General features: G+C 48.1%; 2 protein-coding genes across 2 annotated transcripts; both read left to right on the forward strand.

Annotated features, from left to right (window-relative positions):
• Positions 1–689: 689 nt before the first annotated feature.
• LOC128934237 (lymphocyte antigen 6E-like) lies at positions 690–7,057 on the forward strand. Its single transcript, XM_054272102.1, has 3 exons — positions 690–741; positions 4,768–4,887; positions 6,846–7,057. The coding sequence occupies exons 1-3, from the start codon at positions 690–692 to the stop codon at positions 7,055–7,057; spliced, it is 384 nt and encodes a 127-aa protein (XP_054128077.1).
• Positions 7,058–16,605: 9,548 nt separating this feature from the next.
• On the forward strand, positions 16,606–22,797 carry LOC128939624 (lymphocyte antigen 6E). The gene is made up of 3 exons (XM_054280752.1): positions 16,606–16,746; positions 20,944–21,063; positions 22,175–22,797. Exons 1-3 carry the CDS (start codon positions 16,695–16,697, stop codon positions 22,381–22,383), a joined length of 381 nt encoding a protein of 126 aa, XP_054136727.1. The 5' UTR covers positions 16,606–16,694; the 3' UTR covers positions 22,384–22,797.
• The last annotated feature ends 4,378 nt before the right edge of the window (positions 22,798–27,175 follow it).

Below are 27,175 nucleotides of genomic sequence, written 5' to 3' on the forward strand. Positions count from 1 at the left end.
TTGGGCGTGGAAAAAAAGCAGCTCCTCTACAGAATCCCTGGATAGCAGCAAAACTTCATTAAATCAAAATTGTACAAGGTATTGGAGGATTACAAGCAGGAAAAAGAGCGAGCAGAGGGATTAACCAGAGGAAAATTGATAAAGAAATGAAGACTGACGTGAAAATTTGAGGAAAATCTTCTGTTTAACCAACCATTAGCTAATTCAATTTAGTGTAAAACACACTGATTTTGAGGTAAACCAGCTCAGAGGCTGAGTCTGGTGCTGTTGAATAATTAAAGCCAATGAACGGTGCAAACTCTGGAACATCACGTGCTATCCATGCAAAGGGATCAGAAAAATTCATTCCTAGGACAATCTCCCCGTGCCTCCAGGCTCTGCTTTCATCAGAGCAGCGGCTCTGGAAGGGAGGAAAGGAAAAAATTCAGAGGAGGAGAGAGCAGATCCCGACTTCTTATCACTCACACGACCAGAAGAGCAAGAAATGTGTGGCTGAGAGGGCTTTTCCCCAAGGTGCCAGCCCTTTTCCAAGGGCCCTGGCGTGGAAAACTCCCACACACGAACATTCCACACCCTCGGGTTGATTTCATGTCCACCTGGAACCTGTAAAACTGCTGCTGCTGTTGGGCTGGGGTATAAAACCTGCCCTCCAAGCAGCTTCCCAGTGCTGCTGGGAGGATCTGCTGGAGATGAGGACTCCTCTGGTCACCTTGCTGGCTGCTGTGCTCTGTGTGGAACAAGGTGAGCCTCTCCTGCTGCTCCTACTTAAGACAAGGATTAGGGGGAAGGTGGTGACATTTTTCCACGTGGCAGAACTCTAGAGGGCTGTCACCATCTGTGCAGTGTTGTGATGGTGTCACCAATGTCCTTTTGCACCTCAATCAATGATTTGAGAAATGAGAATCTGATTAATTGATTCTTTTTTCCAGTGCTGGAGCTCTGGTGGTGCTCCAACCATTAAATCCACACTGTGGTCCTTGGGATCTTCCAAAAGGAGGCAAGTTGGAAGTGATAGAAAGCATAACAAAATCTTTTTTTTTTCCCCTTAATAATTTCAGTTTTGGAGTATTTTAGAGACTTTTCTGTCCTGCTTCTTCCTCCCTCGTAGTGGTTTGCCACGTGTCTTCCTAGAAAATGCAACACTGGGAATTTCTGTAGATTAAATCAGCGGCAGAGGTGAAAGAACTTTTCATGTTAAAGGCATCCTGCTCCCAAGTGTTGTCCTCCTTCTGGGAGTGAGACACACGCGTTGCTCCATCGCTCCTGGCACGCGGGAACGATGACCAGAGTGCCAAAATTTCCCCCACACATGATGGTTTCCCAGAAACCACGATACGAATCTGGTTGAGAAAGAGGCATCTAATTAATAAATTATCACTGATGTATCAACCCCCTACTCCTACATCCTTTGGAATGGTTCTCCAGCGTGCCTGGAAGAGCAGGACCTTCGGCCGGTTTTGGGTGTGGAAAAATGACTATTCGTTATTTGAAAAAAAAATTTGATTTAGTGCCCACAATTCCTGATTGAAGCAAAGTAACATGGGCAGAAGAGTAGAATTTTCAAAGGCAACGTTCTCAGTGTGACCCAGGATGAATTGGAAAGCTCACAGAGATCCAGGATCACAGGTTCATGGTGGGATTCCTCACCACTGACATTTGATATTGGCAGCAGATTCCCAATGGATTTAAGGACAGCACATTTCTGTGCCCAGCCTAGACCCAGAATAAGAGATTTCAGCTTTCTGGCCTAAAAGTGGGACATAGGAAAATGTGGAAACTGGCATTTGATCCTTCTCGGGTACCCTGGATCTCATCCAAGACCCTAATGACCAAATTTTGGTCAAAACTCTTGATCTCTCAGCCGATCAAAGAGGGTTTTTTGCCTTTTCAATCCATAAATTTACTGTTTTGTGAGTTTTGTGTCCAGCAAAAATCATAAAATGTCTTGATCCTCTTTGCAGAATCACATTAAGGGTGGAAAAGACCTCTAAGACCTCTAAGTCCTTGCTGCAATGCTGGACAAGACCAGGCAGATATTTGCTTAAGGTGTCCCTGAGAGTTTCCAACAAGGAAGATTCCTCAGCCTGGAATTGCTCAGAGACTGTGATCCCTTTAGGAATTTAATTTTAATATCTCTTAGCATCTGTTTTTGTTCTGTTCTCCCATATTTCCATCACAGGGCACATAAATTATTTTATTACTTTCTTCTTTGCTGCATCATTTTTCTTGCATCATGAAGAAGATTCCTGCGACTTTCCTGAGCATATTCTCATTTTCAACAAACAAACTAAAGCCCTTCCAACCTTTCTGAGAAGGTCACATTTCCAGGATCTCTGACCTTCTCTCCTCGCTCTCCTCTGGTCCCTCTCCAAACGCTCTGCATTTTTGGAAGCGCTGCAGAGAGATTTGGGCACCAGGGCTTCAGCTGAGCCTTTGCCAGGGTGGAAAGGCCACTTTGTGTATCTTGCACATGACATTTCTGCCCGTGTCCCCTTGGGTGACGCCTGTTTCCGTGGCTGGAATGTGACACTGTGGACTCCTGCTGTTGTCACTGTGGTTCTGAATTGTAACTGAACCAGTTATTTGTCACCCTACATTTACGTGTCTAAGTTTTATCTACTGTAATTTATTTATCTTGATTTAACTGCATCCAATCTTCTTGTTCACTCTTTTATTGCATCCATCTGTCAAAATCACTTAAAATCACAGGGATGGTTTGGGTTGAAAGGGAGATTTAAGATCATCTCATCCCAACCCCTGCCATGGGCAGGGAAATCTTCCATTAGCCCAGGTTGCTCCAAGCCCCATCCAACCTGGCCTTGGACACTTCCAGGGATGGAGCAGCCACAGCTTCTTTGAGAAACCTGTGCCAGGGCCTCACCACCCTCACAGGGAAGAATTCCTTCATTGCTCCAGTTGGTTGGACCAATAATCCTCGGGAATTACCCTCTGACGGTGTTTTCACGACTGGCTTTGCCCCCATTCCCTGGAATTTTCAGCAGCTCGAGAACAACATCACTCAAAGTTGTTGCAAAAATTCCTTAAAACCTCCTTGAATCTCCTCTACTCTGCACATGAAAATTCAACTTCTTGTAGAGGTGACAAAAGCAAAAAAAGCTGCAGAGGATCAACAGTTGGGGACTTTTTCCTTCCTTCCTATCAGAAACTTCTCGTTTCATGGTGTGACCTCTGCTGTCCTTCCACATTCTCACTGTCAACTTCTTATCGGGCAAAAGTGCGCCCACAGGGACGTGTCCTTTAGTTGCTTTTGCCCTTTCCAAAGTGACAGACTGGCCCCAGACTCAGCAGGAACTCAGCCAGCATTTGGCTTTGTTTCCCTCCAAAAATTAGCTTTGTTTTTAAAGGAACTCAGTCACAAAACCCCACACTTCGCTCTGGGTGATTCACAAGCTCTGAACTCAACCACCACTGCTAAACCTTTCCATCTGCCTGGTTGGGGAGTGCTCTGCACATATTTTGGGGTGGTTTTGTTCTTCTTATGATGCCTCAGGTTTTAGCTTTTATGTTTTTCAGATTCTGTGCTGTTTTAGTGTGTAATTCTGAGCTTCATATTAGGGGATGGTGAGCTCTCTTCACAGAGTAGGGAGACAAAACAGTTCCTGCTCTAGCTGGGGACCAAGGACAACTGATCCAAATCTCAGGCCCAAGAGCACAAACAACAGCAGAATAAAGAGAGAAAAACAAGAAGGATGGGACTTCATAATCTAAAGCTGTAATTGGACAATTAACTCCAATATGCAAATAGACCAGAACTTATAGAAGTGTGACACCCCATGATCGGTTGTCCATTTTGTGACCATTTTGGGTTTATCTTGGGTGTAGTCCTGGCTGGGCTCTTGTACTGCCCAAGCCATATCCATTAAAGCCTTCTAATAAATTCCTCCTTTATTCTTTATCTCTGTCCAGTCTCTGCTCTTGGTCAGCCTTCATAAGGCATCACTTCCTTTTTTTTTTACTACTTTCCGGAGGTCTGGCCTACCACATTCTGGTTTTGAGGGCAGACACAGACATTCTCGGCAGGAAACGCTGTGTAACCTTCCTGCCAATCATCTGCCACTGCTGCAGATGTAGGAATTATCTCACCAAATCTGCCTTCAGCACTTGAACCAAGCTTTTGGTTTAGATTTTCCATTCATTCCCGATTTTATGCTAGAAACAGGAGTTTGACAGAGCATCTGAGGGCTCTCACCAGACCTCCTAGAACTGAGGTTAGGCCGGTTCAGTGATGTTCAAGCACAAAAAAAGAGATGTGACAGCAGTCCCTGAGCCAGAAGAAAGAGAAGTAGGACACTGGGCATTGTCCACCTCCTCAAAACGCTACGGGCATCTTTAAATTCTCCCTGCCAAGCCCTGCCCAGGAGAAACCCTGAGCAGTAATTGGCAATTCCCGTGGCTGAGCCCTCAGGACCGAGCTGCTATGGCTCAGCAATAATCTCCTTCATAAAAGCCCCCAAATCCTTGAATTCTGCTCACATCTCCTGCTCCCAGGGATTGCAAACAGATCGATAACACTTCTCAGCCTGAGCCAGAGGAGACAGAGAGGGATTTAGCGCTGCTGCCACGGGTCAGGAGATAAAGAAAGCCACTGGTCATTCCCACAGAAACATTCCTCAGGCTGTAAGGAGGGAAATGGAGATCTCTGCAGTGGGGTTTTTGTATTTGTAGCCTTTAAACCTTGTAATGTGCTTTTTTCCTGGTTTTTTGTTTTGTTTTTTGTTTTTGGTTTTTTTTTTTTTTTTGCCCCAGTTTATCCATTCATGTGCTACACCTGCCAAGAACAGGAGTCCAACAAGGACTGTTTGACCATTTCCATGTGTGCCAAGGAGGACAAGCACTGCGTGACCATCCGGAAGGATGTCAGGACAAGTAGGTTTGGGAACAACACCCTGTTTGTTTCGTAGGAGAGCAGTCCCAGGAATGGGATTTCATCCCAATACAGGAACAACAGGCCTTGATGACCAACTTTTAGGAGACACTGACCTTGTGGCTGCTGCAGCGTCCAGACACACTTGATATTCCTTCTGGAAATTGGGGAAAGGATGAGGACACAGGGAGCAGCACCGGGGAGTGGATTCACACCTGGAGCTGTGTGTGTTTCACTCCCAGAACTGTTTTGAGAAGTGTTTTGGCCAAACCTCACCGCGGCTGATTCCCTGTGCCAAGCACAATCCGTCAGGCCTGGCCTGGGGGCTCTGTGCCCTCAAAGACCTCCATGTGCTCTTATCCCAAATCCCAGGTCATGCAGAACACTGCATTTATGTTGTAGGAAAAACCATCCTGGTGGGAATGGCCCAGCCTGAGCATCGCTTCAGGCAGCTGCAGCTGAGAGCCACAGGTGCTAATTCCACGTTAGGATTGACAAAACCTAAAACCACGTAGTCCAGAGAAGTCCTGGTTGGACTTGATGATCTTAAAGGCCTTTTCCAACCTTAACAGTTCCAGGATTCTATGGCACTGTGGCTGCCCCGTCCCTGGAAATGTCCAAGGCCACGCTGGATGGGCCTCTGAGCTACCTGGTCTGGTGGGAGGTTCCCCTGCCTGTTGGATTTTTCCTAGCTTTTATAGAAACTGGGCAACTCAGCGGCATTTTAAAAGATTTTATTCCATTATCAGTCTCATAGAAGGGTGAGACATAAGAGATGTAAAACTCAACGCTATTCTATCAGAAGTTCTATTTCCTGGTTACTTTATAAATGTTTTTCAGCCTATTAGCTTTTGCCACACAACGCTGCTATTACTTTTAACACCAATCACCTACATTTTTACCCCACATGGTCACAGAATCACAGAATTTTTTAGGTTGGAAGAGACCTTTAAGATCATCGAGTCCAACCCATGTTTTAACACTTCAACTAGATCATGGCACCTGTGCCACAAGTGCCACATCCAGTCTTCCCTTAAACACTGCTACAAGGCATCTTTCACAGTTCTAATTCTTAAAATACGTGGGCTTTTTGCATGCCATCGTTTGAAACTTATTTCTAGTTCAGTCTCTCTCTCTACCTGGTCTGGTGGAAGGTGTCCCTGCCTGTTGGATTTTTCCTAGCTTTTATAGAAACTAGGCAACTGAGTGGCATTTTAAAAGATTTTATTCCATTATCAGTCTCAATGAAGGGTGAGACATAAGAGATGTAAAACTCAACACCATTCTATCAAAAGCCAACCCATTTCCTGGTTACAATACTTTATAAATGTTTTTCAGTCTATTAGCTTTTGCCACACAGTGTTGCTAATACTTCTAACAACAATGATCTATATTTTTATCCCACATGGTCCTGCTACAATGCATCTTTCACAGTTCTAATTCTCTAAAATACCTGGGTTTTTTGCCAGGCCATAGTTTGAAACTTTTTGAAACTTGTTTCTAACTCAGTCTCTCTCTCAACAATGTCGTCTCTGTTCCATGGCCCTCCTAAGTCAGCACACTTTATCTCAGTGTTTGCATACAGATGCACAAGACTCTGTGAGCTTTCAGTCAGGTTGTGAGAATTCATTACAAGTCCATTTCTCACATCTCTCCCTCATTTTTTGGATTGTAAAAACTTTTTTGATAGTCTTATTTATCATTTGTTGTACATAGTGAAGTATACAAGCATACAATTCATCACAAATCCACTTCTCATGTCTGCCCATGGATGGTTTTTAAGGTCCCTTGTAATCCAAGCAATTCCATAATTCTATGATTATTCCATGAAATTTGCCTTGAGGATTAATGCCTGGCCTTCCTTTATTCACTGAAACAGATTTAGCCACAAAAACATTTAAATAATTATTTTTCATCCTCCTTTTTCTCTTCTTTCCCCCACTATTTTTTCCTGCATTAGAGCCCAACAAGCCTAAATACGTCATCTCCAAGATGTGTTCTCCAACGTGTCCAGAAACAGGCCAGCAACAAATCCAAAGCTCCCAGAATGTTTCCTGCTGTGAGAAACCCCTGTGCAATGTGAATGGAGTCAGCAGCAGGCAAAGCAGCCACGGAATGATGTCCCTGGGTGTCCTGGCCAGCGTCACTTACATCTTTACATACGGATTGTGATGGGCTTGGAAGGGCTCCCCGTGATGGCTGAAATAAAAGTGTTGTTCTGGGATAATTTTCCACTCTCAAAGATTCGTGTTTTGCGGTTGAGCTTCCCCCTGGGATTTTTGAGAGAGCCTGGATAAGTCAGGTGCTGAACTCCCATCGATTTCCCGAGCCTGCCTGAATCCAGAGTGTTCCCAGACATCCAACTCACCTAAGAAAACATATAGAAAATGGCCTTTTTGACATGTTCAAGCCTCAAATCATTATTGCTCCGAGGAGATCCTTGAAGGCATAGTTTTGTCTCTCACTTTCAAAGCTCTGTGAGGAATAACATCCCACCCTGCAATGGCTCCACAGTTGTGTCAGCACAGGGGATGATCAGTGAATTTGTTCACAGTGAGTCTGGGTTATCAAACATCTGTTTATAAACGAGCAGGTGGAAGTAAAGCTGATTTGTGGCAGTGCTGTGGACTTTTCTCTCTCAGCCTCAGTGGGGAGAAATTTCTGCCTCCTCAGGGTCTTTCCTCCCATTCCCATTTTGAAATGAGCTTCTCTCATCAGAGAAAAGGGGGAAAGGCAGAGAGGGAAATATGTGGCTGAGAGAGGAAAAGCAGTGGGAAGGTGGGAGGGAGAAGGGAAGGAATGGGGGCAGCCTGCTGAGCTGGGAGTTGCTCTCACACTGCCTCCTCATGGACCTCATCCAGCTGGAAAAGACATCCCCAGATCCATTCCCCTCTTTCTCCCCAGGGCCAAAACAACCTCACACAGCTGTCACCAACCCCTGTCATTCAGAGCTAGTGAGAGGCTTTCTGCAGAGCCACGTTCCTGGCAGAGAAACCATCGATTGTGTTGAGCTTTGTTTGGTTCTGCCCTCCACGCTCTCTGCTCCCTCCTCTCCCTGCAGGAGCTGCAGCTGAGGGGACACAGAAAAGCTCTGTAGGAGGCCTGGGGGTGTCACAGAGAGAAGAAGAAGGAGGGCAGCCAGCCAGGGACTCACACAAACAGCTCAGAGCTTCTTGGGTCACAGCCCCAGCTGCAAGCTCCCATTCCTGGAAAACACACAGAAAAAAATAAAAAAAGGAAAAAGAGAAAAGGAAAAGCTGGCAGCATCCCTAGCTCAGCTGTGTCCTGGGAGAAACCAGAGCTGGTCCAAACAATTGAAGGGTGTCGTAGTTTTTTTTGTTGTGTTTGATGGTTGAATGAGATCTTTGCTTTCTCTGAAGCATTGCCCTGGAACTCTGCTGGGTTTTGGTTGCGCATGTGGATTTTTGAGGCATTTCAGAGCGCCTGGATTTCAGTTTTCCAGGAGGACAAAAGATTTCACATCAACTTCACAACAAGTTTTGTGCTGTGAGCTCTGGATCTGGCAACTGGTTTTAAATATTTTGTTTAATCAGGGGAAATGGAGGAAATTAAGGAGGTGACACCACAGTGGCGGGCAGGGATGACAGGACACTCACACCCCACTGAGCTGTGCCTGCAGATGACAGCTGTCAAAAGACCAAATCAACAGCAGAACCTGCTGGTAATTTTCTCTCACCAAACACAACCTCAAAACAGAAGGAAAATTAATGAAGAAGGAGAAGAACAAGTTTTTAAACCAAAAAGAAGGAAGAGATGTCCAGCTGCTCAGGGCAGGCACTGGTAGGGCTGTGGAGGCTGTGCTGCATCCCAATCCCAGGAGCAATTCCTCCAGGAGCAAGTCCTCCATACCCTGCACAGTTTTTCCCTGCTGGACCTCAGGTGCTTTTAAAAAACTCCAAGAAAGTTGAGATCCAGGCCAAAGCTGTTATTGTTTTACCACCTGTCATATTGGCAGGAGAACGAGGAAGTAGAAGGAGCAATTTGTATCTCAAGCAGTTTTGCTGGACATGAGAAAGCAAAATCTTGGTGGAGAGACCATCTGGAGGGGATGGAGGGTTGAGATAAGTCCAGTGAGGGTGTGGGGAGCCAGGATGGACACAGCTCAGGAGGGAGAATGAACTTTATCCTGATCTTTTGCAGACCCTTACTCCCAGCTTTTCCCCCAGTTTTCACCACAGCAGTCCAAAAGGTCAAGTGAGAGTGGTTTCCTAGAATTGTCTACAAATTTAGAGGAACCCTTTCTCTTCCTGAAATTTCTGGATGCCAAAGCAGCTGAAGTAGCGGGGATTATCCTGACTGATTCTCTGGAGGTGAAGGGATTGTGTTTAACAGGATTTACTCCTTGTCCTGTCCACCCACCTAGCTCCTGGACTGAAAGCTCCTGGTTGTGGGAGCTGAAGGTCACAGAAAAGTAAATCTGGAGGTGGGAATTCTGGAGGATGGACTTTGTCACCACTGAGCCTCTGAGTGGAAGATTGCTGGAACTCTTTCAAATAAAGAAGGAAGAGGGACAATTTAAAACTCTCCTTCTTGATTGGAGGTGAGGAATGGGCTGATTATGAGGTCACAGCTCCTTTTCCACACTCGTTCCTCCTTTCCCTGGGCTGGAGGAAGATGCAGGTAGAAGATCAAGGTGGCTCAGCTTTAGGCAAAGCTTAAATCTCCTTTTTTTCCCCTGTGGATTAAATCAGTCCCATTTCTGTTTCCAGTGTGAGGTTTGGGTGCTGCTGCTCTCCAGGCTGACCAGCCTCGAAAAAGAATTCCAGGTGATTCCTGGAGCCTGAGTGTAGGATTTGTTTTTCCAATGCCACAGCTTTGAGCTGCACTTGCAGAGTCAGGAGTTGTGTTTGTGCTTTCACATGTGGAGCAAGAGGGAAAACAGGTGTGGAGACACAACCACATCAAACACAACAGCAAGAGCCACTTTGCTGCCACAGATATTAATGAGATGAACTAATTAACACATCAAAAGTGAATAAAATTAGTGTTTTCTGTGTAAATATGCAAATCAGTGGGGGTTGTCAGCCAAAGTGGTGTCCAGGAAAAATGGGAAAAGAAATCCATCAAAGCTACCAAGGCCAGCCAGTTTCTCCTGCTCCTGTTTCTTTGCAAAAGGGAAATCTGGGTGTTTTGGGAGACTGGGCAACAACAAATCACAGACTCATTTAGGTTGGAAAAAATCTCCAAGATCATTGAGTCCAACCTGTGACCAGTCCTCACCTTGTCAGCCAGACCAGAGCACTGAGTGCAACCTCCAAAGCCTTTCCATGACAAAATGTGGAAATAATCCATTATTAAAAAGGGCATAGAGACACACAGAGCAGCCAACCCAGAGTGGGGAAAAAAAGCTCTGAAACAAATCATCAATCAACATTGTAGGGGTTATCAAGGAGGCAGGGATGATCAGCGAGGGTTTTATGACAGGTGGGTGATATCCCTCCCTGTGACAAGATAACAAAATCTGTGAGGGTAAAAGTGGTACCTGTCACACAGCTCAGCCTTAATAAAGCTTTTGGCACAGTGTGACGTGATGGGCTCAGGAGCAAAACCAAGGAAACCCAGTGGGGCTGAAATCACGAGCAAACCACAGCCAACAATTTGCTGTCAGGCTGGAACGATCCATTAAAAGGCTCCTCTTGGCTCTGGGATGATGCGAAGTTTTAATTGCTGGTTTGGATGATGTATTAGACAATAAATTCACTGAGCTCACGCGTGACGAGCTGAGAGAATCTGCAAACAGGAGAATTCTGGGTGATTCCAGTAAAATGTAAGTGGTAGGTTGAGAAAAGAGGGTGTAATTTAGGAAGGACAAGCACAAAAAGCTCTCCAGTTAATGTGGCACAAGTACGGGATGAGGGAATCTCCCTCGCAGCAATCTGGCAGGAAAAGAAGATGTGCTGGATCACAAGTTTAACACATGTCAAACTTTGGGGAAAAAAATGTGAAACAAAGCCCTGCTGGAATTCTGCACTCCATGGAAAAATCTTCACATTGCACTGGGAAGTGTGAAGTGGTGTGTGATGGGATGAGAACCTTCCAGATCCTCCAAATGGAAGGCTCGGGCTGCTTTGTCTTCCCACTTTTTGTGCTGGGGTTGATGCAGTAGGAAAGAGGATTTTAGGCAGGATCAGAAGGAATTCCTGGCATCCAAAGTAGGGTGAAGAGCTGGAAAACTGCCTCCAGAAGCAGCAGCAGCTTTAGTACCATAATTAGGATTCATCAAAGCATGGAAAAGCTCTGCTCTTAGCGACTCCACTGGGGCTGGAGAATGAACTCATTCCTGGTCATTCCCATTCCTGCCTCTCTCTGTCACCTTTCTGTCATTCCCACATGGAGCTGGTTCCCTCCACCAGAGCAGAACTGGGGTGCTCAGGGCTGGGTTTGGCTTTATCACAGACCCATGGGATGTTTTGGATGAGAAGGGACCTAAAAGATCTCGTTTGGGTGGGAAGGGACCAAAAGATCTCGTCCCAACCACTCTGGCCATGAGCAGGGATCTCTTCCACCAGATCAGGCTGCTCCAGGACAAAGGCTGAACAGCAAAAGTGACCCAAAGCTCTTCCAGTGATGTGGAAAGCACTTCCATGTAGGAACTTTCACTCCAAAGGATGCCCAGCTCCAGGGGTGCCAGGATTTCAGTCAACACTAAAGCAGTGCTGAGGCAGAAGGTGGAGAGAGCTCTGCACGGGAATGATGATTTCCCCATTTTTCCAGCCGATTCCTTACTCAGGCAAATCCTTAAATTCCACACAAAGAATTGGGGGTGCCAGGGGTACAATTTTCCTTGGTCCAGGAGAGGCAGGAACAAGCCCTGGCTTTGTGCCCAGCGCTCACAACAGCTCACCTGGGACCTGCCTGCAGCTCCAGGATGCAGAATTTGATGTTAATCAGCAATTAGATAACGAGCAGACGCCGCTCCTGGGAATGAGAAACTCCCTTCTGCAGTCACAGGAAACCGGAGGAATAAAACTCCCCACTTTGACATCTTCGGGGAGAAGAGATTTTGTATTTGATAATATAAAAAATCTTGGAGAAAGTGGGTTTTGCCTTTCACATTCTTCCTTGTGGATTTCATAGGGTTACAAGCACCAGTGTGGGTGTGCCCAGATCATCTGTCCTGTGTCATTTCTGTGCCACCAGCAGCCAAAAAAAATGAAAGCCCTCCAATTCTCCGCATGCCTTTAAGGCTGAGCACAAGGGGAAGGTAAAAGGTGAAAGGCAGAGCAAAAAAACCCCAGTTTTGGTTTTTTTACAGCTTTTGGTGAAACAATGCTGTCTTTGCTCACTTTCTGTTTCATTTTCCCCCTTTGACATGTAGTTTCTGAATATTCCAGCCCTTTTGTTTACTTTATCTGGGCGTTTTATGGCTCTCACCCTGCTCTTAGTCCTCTGGAGTTTCCTATCCAAGGTCAGCTTGTTCTTTCTCTACTTTTGAATGAGCACAGGCACTCAGCAAATGCCTTTGCTTTTACCTTTTGCTCTGCTGGTTCTTCTGGTTCTTCCACACATCCCCATTCCTATTTTTTTACACCAAGTTTAACATTTCCACTACAAACCTCCATAAGTCTATCACCTTGCCTACAGCTTCAGCATATTTTTGTGCTGCCTCCTTGGAGCCTGGTGAATTCCTTGCCCACAGAAAAGTGCATTTTTTTGGGTGGAAGGAGCAAAGGAAAGGACTGAAAAGCCTCTTCCCACCCCAAAAAACCTGGAGATGAGGTCCCTTTTGTGGGAGAGAATGTGCCCAGGAAATTTTGCGGGTGGTCTAGAACCTCTGATGGCACAAAAAAAAAGGGCGAGGATTGGGAAAAAAAGCTGTAAAATGAGTCCAGAGTTCACCCAGGAGATGGAATTAGGCCTGGAGACAAGGATAGGCATAATATAATTAAGGATTAGTGTTGGAGAAGAGAATTATGAAGTACCCTGGGTTGGAAGAGCAAAAGGATCAGCAATTCCAACCCTAAAAGTCACAACCTGAGGCCAGAAACTGATGGAGACAAACACAACACAGGGCCAAGGTCATCCAGGACATGGCTGGAGACAGAGACACTGACAGGGCCTAAAGGGTTAAACTTGAGCTTAAAGGGGGTTCCTGGAGCCATGGGCACAGTCTGAGGAGGGCCCTGCTGAGACTGCTCACGGAAATTAAAGTTTTTTGCCTGAGAAACAAGATCTTAAAAAGTCACAGTTGTTTTCCTGTCAAAAGCCTAAAACAAGCACGGCTGAGGGTGACTCACACAGACTTAGGAAGGAGGAAGTGTGAGAATTCCAGCACCAGCTGAGCCTCACCAGCCAGCAATCCACTTTCACCTCAGGATCGAGGAGAAAAGGGAAAAGGAAACTTGCATGTCAGCCAGAAGCGAAAGTTCATCCACCTGACAGCCAGATTCTGCTGCAGGTTGTGGTTGGAGGAGGCAGATGAAGGTTTTATTCCTTTATTTATAAAAATATAATGAATGGTGTGGCCTAAAGATCCGTTTGGGCACCTTTATTGCAGGAATTTTCAGGAATCTCAGAGGCTACCTGAGAGAAATCTCAATTTTTCCCCACAGGATGCAGCAGAGGTGCGGTAGAGGACAGTGACCTGTTGGGCACCACAGACAGCAAATAATTACCTGGAGCTTGGTTTGCCCATGGAAAAATCTGTGTCTGGAGAACCCTTGGGTGCTCCCAATATGATCCTGAGGGTCTCCTGGACAACTTTGATCCAGAGAGATCAGGAGGGACTTCAGGAGGGGAAACATCCAGGGTGGGATGAAGAAAAAGGGCTGGGATATGGAGTTGGGCCTCTCATCCAGCAGGATGGTGGGAGCAGGAATTCCAGGGATTCCACGGATGGAATTCCAGCTCTAGCATTCCATGGAGCGTTGAGGGCTGTGCCAGCACCTGGAAAAGCACTTTGTTGCAGGAAAGTGCCGTGGACAAAGAGAATTTTGGGGATGAGAGGAAGCAGCAAGGATCCTCTCCACGTTTTAGCAGGTGAGAGCAATTCCAACCCCCTCTGGAAGAAACCTGAACAATTCCCAACTCCAGAGCATGATGCAATTACTGGGTAAAAAAAAAAAAAAAGGTCTCTGTCTCCTTCATGTGTCATTGGAGGAGAGCTGTTTGAGCAGTTCTGCTCCACTGGCAGGGGAAACGTCTCATTTGCAAATTCCTCTGGGGTTTTGGTGCCTCAAGTGCACAGCCAGGCCCAGGAAGTCTCACACAAACCCTGAAACAGAAGCGTGGTGGGGAAAGAACCTCTCTGTGTCCCACCTGAAGCTGAGCAAGCTTTCACTGACCCTCAGTTACAAACTTTAACTCGTCTAGTTCAACATCAAACCCTTGCGGGCCTAGTTAGTCTAGGTTTAATTTCTGCACCATCTCTGCTTCCCCAGTCCATCAAGGATCCTGTCACACTCATAATTTCCTGATTTTAACTGTACCCTGCATGCCACAGCCATGAAGTATTTACCCCAACACCAGTTTGTCCTCTGATCCAGCCACCTCCTTATCTCCTTCTCCCTCAAGTGTGTTTTTATAGCTGTCTCCACCTTTTCCCAGCACGTGTCACATTCCTGGGGCTGGACTCTACCCCAATGCCTCTCTTGCTTCACCCTTTTTGTGAAGAAATATTTTTTGGCCTTGCACTCACAGTAGTAAGCCAATGGTTAAATAAAGTCCTCCAGTGACCTCCAAACTTGCAAGAAGAGGCTGGAGCACTCGGGGCAGTGTTTTGTGGGCTGGACTAGAACAGAAATCTCTGCCAGCAGAGTTGCTGAGTTGAGTCTGTCCCACACAACAACCTTGGGGGCAGGTGGGAGATGATCTTAGACCAGAGAATATAAAATATTCTCAGTTGGAAGGGACCCAAAAGGATCATGAGGTTCTCAGAAGGGCTTCCTTCCTCACCTGGTGTAATCCCCACCACAGAAAACTGGTCCTTGGTGGCTCTGGTCACCTCTTCCTTTTGCAGCATCCTGTCATTAGTGCTGTCCCCACCCAGCCATTCCATCAGTATCGGGATGACTCCAGATCCGGTGCTGGGTGGTGACCTCTGTGACTCTTAGATCCTTCCCTCTTCCTTCTTATCAGCAGACAGACCCTCTCCAGGAAAAAAAAAATGGGGCTGATAATATTAAATTTAAGTGTTGGAGAAATCCTGGAAGCTGTAGATCCTGAGGATGAGGAGAGTGTAACATAAAAATCCTAAATCTGGGTTGGAGAAGATCTTAAAGATCACTCAGTTCCAGCTTCCTGCCATGGACAGGAACACCTTCCACTATTCCAGGTTGCTCCAAGCACCATCCAACCTGGCCTTGGACACTTCCAGGGATGGGGCAGCCACAGCTTCCCTGGGAAACCTGTGCTAGGACCTCACCACCCTCACAGGGAAGAATTCCTTCCCAACATCCAACCAAAATCTACTTCCTCAGCCAGTATAAAACAGAGGTTTTGTAAATGTGTCTGAATTATGTTTTTTCAAGTTACCACAAAGCTGAATTTCCCATTTTTTCAGTATTTGGGTTGTGCCAGCAGCCTGTTTCAGAGGAAGATATGAGACCACAGAAACTGCTCGGAAGTCAGTTCCTGCTAGAATATCTGGCAGTGACAAATAAAACTAAGCCACGGGAAAGAAAAGGGAAGCAGGGGTTTGCAGGCATGGGTTTGCTTCCCAAGCAGAGTGCTCTGAATGCCTCCGACAAGACAGGAGCCGGAATTTCTCCTGACAGATGCATTCGCCAAGAAATGCTGACTCTGCAGAATTAAACCCATCTGTGGCACAGAGTTTGTCAAGCCTGCTTGTTTCCTGCTGGCTCACCAGCCTTATCCTCCATTGCCAGGCTTTCCTTACAGCCAGTTTCACAGGGGCCCTCCCCCACTGCCCCTCCTGCAGCTCATTTCCTAGAGGATTTAGTTATTTCCATGGGACCAACTGAATTTGGTTCACTCCAACATCAGGGGACTTATTTACAGTTTGAAGACTCTTCCTGCCAAGCAGCCCAGGCTGTCCCATGCCACCCCCCAGCTGCTGGGCCCTTCAAGCTTCTCAATCCTGTATGTCTAATCCAATTTAGGCTCTGGTTAACAGATGGGGGAGTTGGTTCTTTATGTGCTTGGATCGTGAGCGGGGGCTGTGCGTGCAGAGGGGTCAGATCTGAAGAGGGGGTGTTGAATGCAGTGACAGCTTCTGTATCCGGGGGAGTCTCGCCTGCAGGAGATCCAGGCAGGGAGCCCTGATTACAGGGAATGTGTGAGGACGGGGTGGTTTGGAATGCGTGGAGGACGATGTGTGTGCGCTGCTCAGGGGATCTGTGAGAGGAGATGCACGGAGGAGGGAAGGGAGGCAGGAAATCAGCAGGTCCTGTGGGTAGAGCGAGTCAGAGAATCACGGAATCCCAGAATAAGCTGAGTTGGAAGGATTTGACTTGTATGAGTGGGGTCGAGCACAGACGCAGCACCCTACTCCCGTCTCCTCCTTCAGAGAAACACAGGGGACCCGAAAAGGGGCTGGAAAAAGCCTCTTGGGGCACGGCTAGGGGAAAGCTGGCTCTGCTCCCCCTTGGCCAGCCGCTGCCATGCCGACACGCACTTCCCAGCGCCCCTTTCCCGGCCCCGGTTCTCCCTAGCGGGGAAACGAAACAAGGCGTGGCCGGGGAGGCGGAGGGGGGAGGCGGCGCGGGGGCCGGGCCCGGCCCGCGGGGCGGAGCCGCCGCCCTTTCCCCACCCCCGGCGCCCGGCCCTGCCGCCAGCCCTGCGCTCCTCCAGCCGCCCTGCGCATCTCTCCGGCCACATCGTCCGCACCATGAAGGCGCTCCTGCTCGCTGTGCTGGCCGCGGTGCTGTGCGTGGAGAGAGGTAGGAGAAGGGGATGCTCCCACCACCATCGCCTGCCCTGCAGGTCCCCCGGTCCCTCGCCAGCCCTGCGTTAGAGAACAAATTGGGGGTTGGGGGAGCGATGCGTGTGGGAGGGTAGCTGTGGAAGTTGGAGGTTTTTTGGAGATATAAGGGTTGAAAAGGGGTCGGGGCCACGGCGCTGAGCCGCGTTATGGTTCGGAGCGAGATGCGGGGGTGTCTTCCCAAGATGTGCCTCGCAGCAATGTCCCTCCTGGAGCAGGAACTTCAGGGCTGCCCCGCCTGTATGAATAGGTGAGCATCTCCGGCTGTGCGGGTGGATATGCTGGAGCTTTTCCCAGTTGCAGCTCGAACAAAGCAGGGCCGGCTCCGCTCCCCTTTTTCGGCGCAGCCAGCCGGGATAACCGCGCTGGGATGGGCTGAGATGCAGCCGAGGGGAAGGAAGGGGGGTGGAGGGGAGAGGCAGCCCAGCCCCGGCAATGGCTGATGGAGCAAAGTCAGGGCAGAGCCACTCGTGATTGTGGCTCCTGCTGCCCGCTCCGAGCATCCTTCGGGGCGCTGTGACCCCTAAGGGGACAATGCCCTGTGAGGGGCTGCTGCCGAAACTGGGGAGAACGCGGTTCCTGTTGCTGTGTGTCAAGCTGCCAAGTTGCCCAAGTCGCAGGGCCTGCCATCCCCTCCTTCCCCACGGACTCCATCCCTCACTATTCCAAACTCCTCGGGGCCGTGCGAAACCACGTATTGTTCCCATATGGGAGAAACCAAACAAAGAACCAAACGGGAGAGTTCTGAGCTTTCCCAGCCCCTGCTCAGCAAGCAGGGTCCCTTCTTGTTTTCTGAGGTGAAACTGGCTGTTTGCTGCCCTTTCCAATTCCTCCCTCCCAGTGGGATCCGGGAAGCAACTGCAGATTAAAGCATTGGGTCCCGGCAGAGCCCAGCTGGCTTGGGCTCAGTTCCAGCGGCCAAGGCCAAGGCAGTAAAGGGTTTCATCCCCTCCTCCAAAAAAAAGCGCAACCTCTTCAGCTTTAAAAGTAAGTTTTTATCCAGGCAAAAGGGTTTGCTGCAGGTGGTTTTATCCCCAAACACTTCCAGCATGTCCTGGGGGGATTTCACAGAAAAGCTTTACCTCCTGCTCAAAGATCTTGCCTGTGGATCTTGATAAGGATTTTGCCTAAGAGAATGGAAAAGCGACATCGGGGCTGAATGGGAAAGCTGCCGAAGCCACAGCATTTTCCTCGTGCTGACGAGCTCCAAAGTGGGCTTTTAAAGGCCTTTTTCCCCCTTGTCTTTGCAAGAATGATTCAACCTCTTATCTCTAGGAATTCCCCCAAATGCCCTGTTCTGTTTTGGGAGCCCTTTGTTCCTCCGACTAGCTAAGCAGCAAACAAACAAACACATGAATTCTTCCACTGGTGAAAACAAGGCTTCTCTTTTGCATTGTTCAGTCTTGTGATTTTTTTCCCCCTTTTCTTCTTGTAACCTTGAGCTCCAACTCTTTGCTCCGTCTACAGCTGCATGAAATTATTTCTGCAACCCCTCTTGTGCCTTTTGTCTAAACCACTCAGCCTATTTGTGCTCTCCTAACTCTGCAGTGGGTGTTTTTTTGGGGGCAGAAAGTGGCTGAATATTTCAATATTTCCTTTCTTAAACTCTGCTTCTGCTGGAAGGATTTTTTTTTTTTTCTGTTAAGACAAGGGGTAATGGGTGGGTGTGACAATGAAAAGCACGGGGACAGGTAGGACATGCAGTGGCAGGAGCAGGGATTGAGTCACATGGCAGAGAATTTCATGCCCAACAGCACTTTTATGTCATGTCCAAAGATTTCTGGTGCGTTTGCTCCTGGAACCTTAAATGAGCAGCATTGCACCACTCGGTGCCTTCAGTGCAGTGAGCAAACACACATGGGGACATCTGTCCTGTGCAGGAAGCCTGTAATCCCCTTCATTCCTGATTGCTGAAGATTCCTGGGATGAGTCAATCCACCTCCTCGGGGTGGTTGTGAGGTAAAAGAGTTTGGGACAGGTCACCTGGAGACTTGGGAGCAGACCTGGGCTCCACTGCGAGGTCCCACATGGAGCTGTGGCCGGCCCGGCAAGGGGCAGTGACTCAGTGGCTGGTCCCATCCTCCTCCTCCTCCCCATCTCCTAAACGCAGAGATCCACTGAGGAATCTCTCCTGGAGGTGTTGACTCAGCTGGTGGCCCTGTAATCCGGGTGCTGTGGGTTGTGGTGGCTGCCTTGGCGTGCTCAGGTAACCCGGGTTTGTTGTGGGGGTTGTTTCCAGAGTGAGGATCCAGGAAATTCCTGCTTGGGGGTTTTTGTGGTCTTGGCTTCCATTCCAAAGCAGAGATTTGGCTGCTCTGCTGTGACATTCAGGCTCTCCCACTAACCCACTTTAATCTGTTTCCCTGAGATTATATTTTGTTTTCTTTCCCCTCCTCGGCTGTGGCTGCTCAAAAGTCATTCCTCCGAGAGCAATTGTTATTTTTTTTCTCATTTTTTTCCTGTAGAAGCCTTTTATTTTCCTGAGAGAAGCAGGAATGAGAAGAACAGTCCTGTGGCAGAGTGGGGCAGATGCTGAGCAATATTTTTCCAAATAATAATTCTTCAAAATATCCATGTCAGTAACTGCTGTGCCTCAGAGAGCTTTTCCAGGGCTTCAGTTCCTTAGGAAAATATTCCAAGGGGGTCCACAAGAAAGCTGGAGAGGGATAGGACAAGCAGGAATGGGTTCGAACTGAAAGAGAGTAGGATTAGTTTGGGTATTGGGAAGGAATTCTTCCCTGTGAGGGTGGTGAGGCCCTGGCACAGGTTTCCCAGAGAAGCTGTGGCTTCCCCATCCCTGGAAGTGTTCAAGGCCAGGTTGGATGGGGCTTGGAGCAACCTGGAATAGTGGGAGGTGTCCCTGTCCATGGCAGTGGGATGGAACTGGATGATCCTGAAGCTGCCTTCCAACCCAAACCATCCTGTGATTTTTGATAATCCATTTGTGGTGGGGCTGAAGGAGCAGGGACGAGGCTGCCTCACACTTCCCACCCTCAATCAGCCCCTGCTCTGTTTTGCATTCCATAAATACAGAAAGAGAAAGGCAGTGCCTCGTGGAAAGGCTGCCTGGGAGCTCCAAAATCCCGAGTCCATGGAAGATTGGGAGCAGACCTGATCTGTCTGCATATGTAGGTCAACAACTGCAGCGTGGATGTGATGCTCTTGTGTGTAAAATACAGAGATCAAAGTGCCCGTGGCCTTGCTGAGTCTCTGGTCCAGGCTGCCTCCACAACCATTTCCCACCCCAAATGCTGTTTTCCAATCATTCCTCTTTGTGAGGGATGAGGGATGGGAGCCAGCTAATCCATCCTGCTGCTGTAGGATAAGCCTTAAATGGCCTCAAGTTGCTCCGGGGGAGGTTTAGTTTGGAAAGGAGGAGAAAATTTCTTCACTGGTCAAATTTTGGAACAGTAGTGGAACCACCATCCCTGGAAGTGTTGAAAAAATTGTGCAGCTGTGTTGCCTAAAGACTTGGTTTAGTGATGGGTTAATGGCTGGATTCAAAGATCTTAGAGGTCTTTTCCTGAAATGATTCCACAATTCTGTAATTTTAGGGGACCTGCTGGTCTTGCAGGTCTAGAGCTGGAAAATCATTTCTACCTCATGCTGCAGCTCAAGCATGGCCTGATCTTGGTGTCCAAAGCCGGGTCATGGAAAGTTTGAACCTATGGTCACACCTGGAGCATTTCCCATCAGTGTCACAGCATCATAAAATCAGAATGGTTTCGCTTGGAAGGGACTTAAGATCATTCAGTTCCAACCCCCTTGCCCTAGGCAGGGACATCACGTCTATGGTAGCTGAGCTGAATGATCCCAAACCTCAAAAATTTCTCCTCTGGAGTTTGGTTTAAAGTTGGCAGCTGTAGCTTGGGCACATTCTTGGTGCAAACAGGGTGGTGACAGAAAGTACCAGGCTGTGGTTGTATCAGCTTTAGCAGATAAGAGCTTTAAATGCCTCCCTGAGGCTTGAACACTTTGCTTGGCCAATTTTTTGGGGGAAAAAAAAAAAAAAAATCCTCTGTTGCAGGTTGATAAAAGTGAAACCAAAAATGTGGCTGTGGGCAGATGCGAGACATGCCGTGGGACAGAGGTGGGGACCTCCAAGTGAGGACATCTTCCCACCAGCTCCTAAATGAGGTTTGCCTTTCTCTCGCAGCCCACACGCTCGTCTGCTTTTCCTGCTCGGATGCCTCCTCCAACTGGGCCTGCCTGACGCCTGTCCAGTGTGGAGAGAATGAAAACCACTGCGTGACGACGTACGTCGGAGTGGGACTCGGTGAGTGCTGACAGCACCTCCTCCTGCCCTCCTGCCTTCTCTCCTGGGTCACCTGCTGAGCTGCAGCGAGGCCTTGCCTTCTTCTGGCTGGGTTGGGGGGGAAAAAACAAAAAAAAAGAAAAAAAAAGGGAAAGTTCTGCTTAGCAACTGAGTGTGTCGGACCATCCCACGGGGATTGTGAGGAGGGACGCGCTGCCAGGAGGAGTCACGTTAAAGCCCACGTGCCTGCACCGATGCCCGCCAGTCCGGGGGGAATTTCAGGCTGCTGGGGGCGGGGAGTTTGCTGATGAATAAGTGAAAGCGTGGAGGATGCTGCAGGCTCCCTGTGTGGGAAGCTCCAGGGTTGCTGTTCCTGCTGATTCTTTTGCCTCCTGTTTGGGTTCTTTGTCCCCGAGTCCCACCTTTGCTTCACTTTCTGTGGACGAGGCGGGAAGGGAGGGTTGTGGGTTTCCTTCCTGTGTGCCTGGAGAGATTTGGGGGGGGTTCTGTCCTTCCCAGCTGCTGTGCTGAGGGAGGCAGGATGCTCTGGTGGATCTCCTGGAACCTTTGCAGGAATCCGAGCCCATCCTGGCTCTCCCTGGCAGGAGTGGGGGAATTTCATGCCCAAGTCTGCAGCGTGGTTGGGTCAGATGTGCACAAACAGAGACTGGGAGCTTCTATAAACTTCCCTTCGTAGCCCACTGCTAATGGTTTCCTCTTTCCTCTTAACATGGGCTGTGCCTCTCTGTAAAATGCAGCCTTGGCTCCCAAGTGCCTCCCCAGTGCTCCCTGTCTCCCTTGAGGAGCCCCAGAGTGAAGCTCAAGAGGGATTTTTGGGATTCCTCACGGGAGCTATTGTTGCTGAACATTGACCAATCCAAAGGGGTGTCTCTGGGGTGTTGTGTGTTCTCTGGTGTGTTTGTGTGAGCTTATCACGGGCGATCCTTGATAAGATGGGTTGGCTGGGATTCCTGTCTCTGAGAATCACTTCATCCCCTCCAGAGCACTTCATCCGCCCTGTGCCACCTGCACCACCCTGAAATTCCTTTGCAGAGCAGGTGAACAGAAAAAAAAAAAACCCACATTCTAAACCTACCTCTTTTCCTTCCTCTCCCCCCCACCCCATATCCAGGCGGCAAATCCGGCCAGTCCATCTCCAAGGGATGCTCTCCCATCTGCCCCAGCGCCGGCATCAACCTGGGGATTGCGGCCGCCTCCGTTTACTGCTGCGACTCCTTCCTCTGCAACATCAGCGGTTCCAGCAGCGTCCGAGCCAGCTCCTCCATCCTGGCCTTGGGAATCCTCATCAGCTTCATCTACGTCCTCTGGGCTCGCCAGTGATGGGGCTGCCTGAGGAAGGGCCGCCTCCCACGGGTCTCGTTAGCCAATATCTTCTCTGTTGCTGTCTGCAAGGAGATCCTCTACTTCTCAGCAGGCTTCCAAGGTGATTGTTTCCCAGACTTTTTTTGCTCTTCCAAGCGAGTTGGAGGACCTGGGTGGTTTGGCTGAGCTTGTTCTCCTCCTCCTGTGGACGTCTCCCGCTGCACTCTCGCTCCTCCTTCGCCGAGGTGGATGATTTTTGGAAGGGTTTCTGCTTTTTCTACCTATTAATAATCCCCCCCTCCCACCTCCCCTAATTTCTAAAGTTGGTTAAACCAGGCTGGGACTCGCTGAGAACAGATTCACCCCAAGCACCACCAGGTCTGCTCCAGCACATGGGTGGCAGAGGCAGAGGGAATGCAGGATCCAAAGGGAGACACATTCCTGGCCCCTCGCAGCTGCAGTCTCTTTTTATAAAATAGTCTCGTTTCTTCTGATCCTGGGCTGACTTTTCTGGAAAACCAATGCCGTGTACCTTGTCCTTCCAAGTTCTGTAAGTGCCAGACCTGAATAAACTTGCTCCTGTTGTTACCTGAGATGGGACGTGTGTGTGTTTCCTTGCTCCAGGGATTAGGAACTCTTTCATGGAAAATCCCAATGTTGGTGCCCAGCATGAGGGTCCCTCACCCTCTCGAGCAGCTTTTGGGTGCTTCATCTCCACATCCTTCCCAGTTGTGAGCAGCAAATCCATCTCCTCCCTGTTGCTGTCCTTCCTGATAAAAACCTCTGGGCCAGCTTGTTCCACCTCCCTTGGGAGTGACTTCTTCCAGATGCATTTTACTGATAAATTTCAAGTTTTGTGGTCTGAGTCAACTCTAACGGAGCAATGACCCTGGCAGGAGGATACTATGAATTGAATCTGCATTTTACCAAGACTTGGTGCCTCAGTTTCCCCACTTTGGACTTGTCATGGTGACCACCACAATGGCGATACCTGAATGGGCAACAGGTCTGAAAAATGTGGTGGAGTCAGAGGAGAAGATGTCCATACCCAGAATTTTAGGTCCAACCTTCATTGCTTGATGGACTTCTGGAGGTGACTTCACCACCCAGCCTTCCACATCTGCTGTCCCTCAGCTCCCAGGATCTTCCCAGGTGTTTTGGCAAGGTTTTTCCTAGAAGTTCTCAGCTGTCCCATGGGAGATGTGTCCTTCTGCCCTCTCTGTGTCATCTGTCTTGCCTACTCTGCTTGCCTGGGGACCTGCTCACCACAAACCCAAGCCAGAATTCAGCCTTAAACTGTCAAGTTCAAGCTTTGTCACTTCCACTGATTGATCTGAGTTGCACTGGGCTTTTTTTCCTTCTATTTCTAGCAGCAAACCCAGGTGTTGGCACATTTTAGCCATGCCTTGTACCTGCTTCTCCTATTCTGTGTCAAAACCCAAACAAAAGCTCCACAAACTTTCAGTTCCCACCTCTGTCCCCTCTTCAGGTAGTGATAAATGAAAGGTGGTTGCAGAATTGTACAGAAATGTTGGTAACAAAAGTGGTTTTATGTTTTTTCCCCCTCCCTCCCGTCTCCTATTTTAATTAAAGGCACAGAGATGTTAATGACAGCTTTTCCAACAGGAGGGATGGGTCAGTGGGATGTGATCTGCAATTTAGGGGTTAATTTGGGAAGAATGCATCACTTGTGCTGGTCCTTGGATGTGCCTTCCTTTGGATAAAGCATCCTCCTGGGACCTTGGGGCCCGAGGTGCCCCACAAACCTCTGCTATGCACGTGGGGCACAGGGAAAATTGGGGAAAAACTTCCTAAATTGAGATGAATATTCCCCAGCTTCCTCATGCCTCAGCCTTCCTCCCAAATGGGTTCAAAACCTTGTTTTTTGGGTTCATTTGTCCTTCAGCACTCTGCTGTGACACCAGAGCACTCTACATTGAATTTAGGGAGGCTCTGTCTTTTCTGGCCACCTGCAAAAAGGTTTTGGGGTTGGTTTGGGACTCGATTACCTTTAGCAAAGAGCTGAAGTTCAAAGCTATCGACTGTGTCCTGATGTCCATCCGTGCTTTTATGAGGATCCTGACGATGCCACACTGGACAGCCCCATGGGCTGAAGACCTGGTTGTCTCCTCCAAGGGCCCTGGTTGTCTCCTCCACAACCATCTCCTTCCTTTCTTGAAATTCCTTGGCCAGTGCCAAGGATTTGGTAGTGCCAGGCTCATGGGAGGAGCATCCAGAGGCTGCTTATCCCAATAAATAACAAATTACATTCATGGAATTGCCAGGGGAGTGAGCTGAGGGTTGGTTGGATAAATTTCACAAGGAGATTCGTTTTTCTTCCTCGCTCTCTTTTTGTCTCTTCCCCCCCCATGTACTCTAATCTAGAATATGGAAAAAAGAGATATTTTCAGTATTTCCTTTCCTGGCAAAAAAAGACATTTGGATGGATCCGTGTGTGTTTGAGAGAGGGAGGGGGTTGACAGCTTGTCACAGTTGAATCCCAAGCACTTTCTCATCAGTCATGCCAACTCTCACTATTCCTGGTCCTACTCTAGGTTTATTTTTTGCCTCCAAATCCCCAGAATGACAAACCTGGTGAGACTCTCATGTGTTGTAAAACCCAGGCCTAAAAAAGGGCAGGTGAAGTAATTAAAATCATTAATAATAAGGCAATAAGTAGGAAAAGCAATGGGGTTTATGAAGTGTTCAGACTGGTGGGTGGGTTGTTGATCCAAATGCTGTATTTGGAATTTAAAGGCCATGGTGGGACAGCCCTGAAGTGCTTTGGATGTGTTTCTGTGGACTGTGGAAATTAAGAGATCAAAATCTGAGCCAAAAACTCAGATATTCACAATTCTGACAAGACAAGAGGTTATGAGGGGAGGAGGTTTGGCTCCCTAGAAGCATAAAATATCCTGGAAGAGTTTTTACTGAAATTTAAGAACTAAAGTGAAATTCCTGCCCACTTTGGAGCGTGTTCCTGAGAAAATGCTTTCAGTGCTTCCATCCTGGAAAAGGCTGTAATTCACCAGCAGCTGCTGCCACCATCTCCCACCACCCCACCAAGGGCTCGAATTTTTTGTGGATTGTCTAAAAATGCTCAAAATCCATTGTGGCATCAGCGTTTCTCACCCAGGATCTGGGAGTTTGCTGTTTGCCCAAGAAAAGGACTTCAAAACAAAGAACCAAACAGTTCTTCCAGCTGGTTTTGAGAATTATTTTTTTTTTAAAGGGCAAAATTTCTTCTGGAAACCACAAACCTGACGTGACTTCCTTGCTGCAAGAGAACAAATGATTGATTTGTTGCTTGATTATTGCTCCAAGGATGCACTTTGCTGCTCCAAGGATGTCCTGGATTGGTGTTGGTTTGCTCAAGTTGGGGTTTTTTTGAAGGAATTTGTCTCCCAGGGACTTTGTTTGCTGTGAAAAAAGGAGGCTGTGGTCCCACCACCCCTGTGGGAAGCTCTGGTGGGGGTGTCCGTGTGTCCATGGGATGAGTTATAGGATCCGTGCCCTCTGGAAAAAGCAGATGTGGTGCACATCTGGATGCCTGGAGGTTTAGGGCTCTTTCCCTTGCTCTGGTTGGTCTCAGCTGTTTGGGTTGAAGGTGGCTCTGGATCCTTGATCCTGAAGGAGTTATTCCACCCCTCTCTGAGGCTGTGGAACAGGAATGGGAACAGAAACGCCCGGTTTTGCATTTTGGGAATGCCCATGGTGCCCAGGGAAGCGAAGCCTTGGGTTGGTCCTGCCACCTACTGGCTTCTGCCAGACTTGGTGGAGGAACTTTGAAGTCCAAATTTCCGAAATCAAGGCGGATGAGCTGCCCCAAACCAAATAATTGCACCCAAAGCAGAGAGTTGTCATCAGCAGAGACAGATTGAAGGTTTTAATTCATCCAGCTTTTCTCTGATCGTGGAAATTGAGAAATAAAAGGCTTGTGAAGATTCCCAAGTCCAATGTTTTCCGTGGGAGCACTTTTTGCCAGCCCTAATCCTCCAGTTCCATCAAATGAAAATACACGAAGCCAATAAAATGTTGCAGGAAAAATAAAAAAAAAAGTTGGCACGTTTTATTTCAGCTTTGTTGGATGATCCAAGGTGGTTTCCCTGAAATGCTGATTTTACTAATTCCTATCTGTGAGATTTGTAACTGTGTATTATCTTTATTGTAACAGGATAAGCGGGATAAAGAAGCATCCATCCCTTTAAATATATTAACCTAAGTATAAGTGAAGTGTATGTTCCATCTTGTTTCTTATACTCTAATAAAAAATATATGGAATTAATAAAAAAAAAAATACACACTTGGAAGGAGATTTTTGGATGGTTCTGCAGATATTCCAGATATTAACTCTTATTTTGTGTGGAAGGAAATTGCCTGGATTGTATTCCAAGCTCAGAGCTGCAGGTTGTGGGCTGGAAAATAAAAAGGATAGACCAAATTGAGGGACTAAAGGAGGGTTAAATTCCTGCATTTCATCTCAGGGCCATTGGAATCTCTTCCTGGGGATGGATAAAGAGCAGGGATTGTCTTTGCCTTCAATAGCTCATAAATATCCTTGACTTGCCCGTGACCCCGCTGGGAATGGAGATGGGATTTGGCCTTGGAGCCTGCGCTCTTCCTTGTGGGAAAGGGCTGCTATTTTGGGCACAAAAAGGGCCCTGTGTGGGTGTCCGTGGGCAGCTGCTCCTCTTCCTGCCCTCCCAGGGATCCAGCCCTGCTCCCACCACCTCCGGACACACGGATGGACACACGGACAGATGGACACAGGGCTGGGTGCTCTGGAGATTCCCCCCTCCCTGCTCTCCTA

The sequence above is a fragment of the Melozone crissalis genome, unplaced genomic scaffold (genome assembly GCF_028551555.1).
Source record: "Melozone crissalis strain CALT ecotype California unplaced genomic scaffold, PUWL_Pcris_2 ptg000002l_1, whole genome shotgun sequence".
Classification (NCBI taxonomy): Eukaryota; Metazoa; Chordata; class Aves; order Passeriformes; family Passerellidae; genus Melozone; species Melozone crissalis.

Excerpts from the sequence above, each read along its gene's own strand:
- LOC128934237 (XM_054272102.1), top strand. The coding sequence starts at position 690 with ATGAGGACTCCTCTGGTCACCTTGCTGGCTGCTGTGCTCTGTGTGGAA. Across the intron at positions 742-4,767 it reads TGTGCTCTGTGTGGAACAAG|TTTATCCATTCATGTGCTAC; the intron begins GTGAGCCTCTCC and ends TTTTTGCCCCAG. Across the intron at positions 4,888-6,845 it reads CCGGAAGGATGTCAGGACAA|AGCCCAACAAGCCTAAATAC; the intron begins GTAGGTTTGGGA and ends TTCCTGCATTAG.
- LOC128939624 (XM_054280752.1), top strand. The coding sequence starts at position 16,695 with ATGAAGGCGCTCCTGCTCGCTGTGCTGGCCGCGGTGCTGTGCGTGGAG. Across the intron at positions 16,747-20,943 it reads GGTGCTGTGCGTGGAGAGAG|CCCACACGCTCGTCTGCTTT; the intron begins GTAGGAGAAGGG and ends TTTCTCTCGCAG. Across the intron at positions 21,064-22,174 it reads GTACGTCGGAGTGGGACTCG|GCGGCAAATCCGGCCAGTCC; the intron begins GTGAGTGCTGAC and ends CCCCATATCCAG.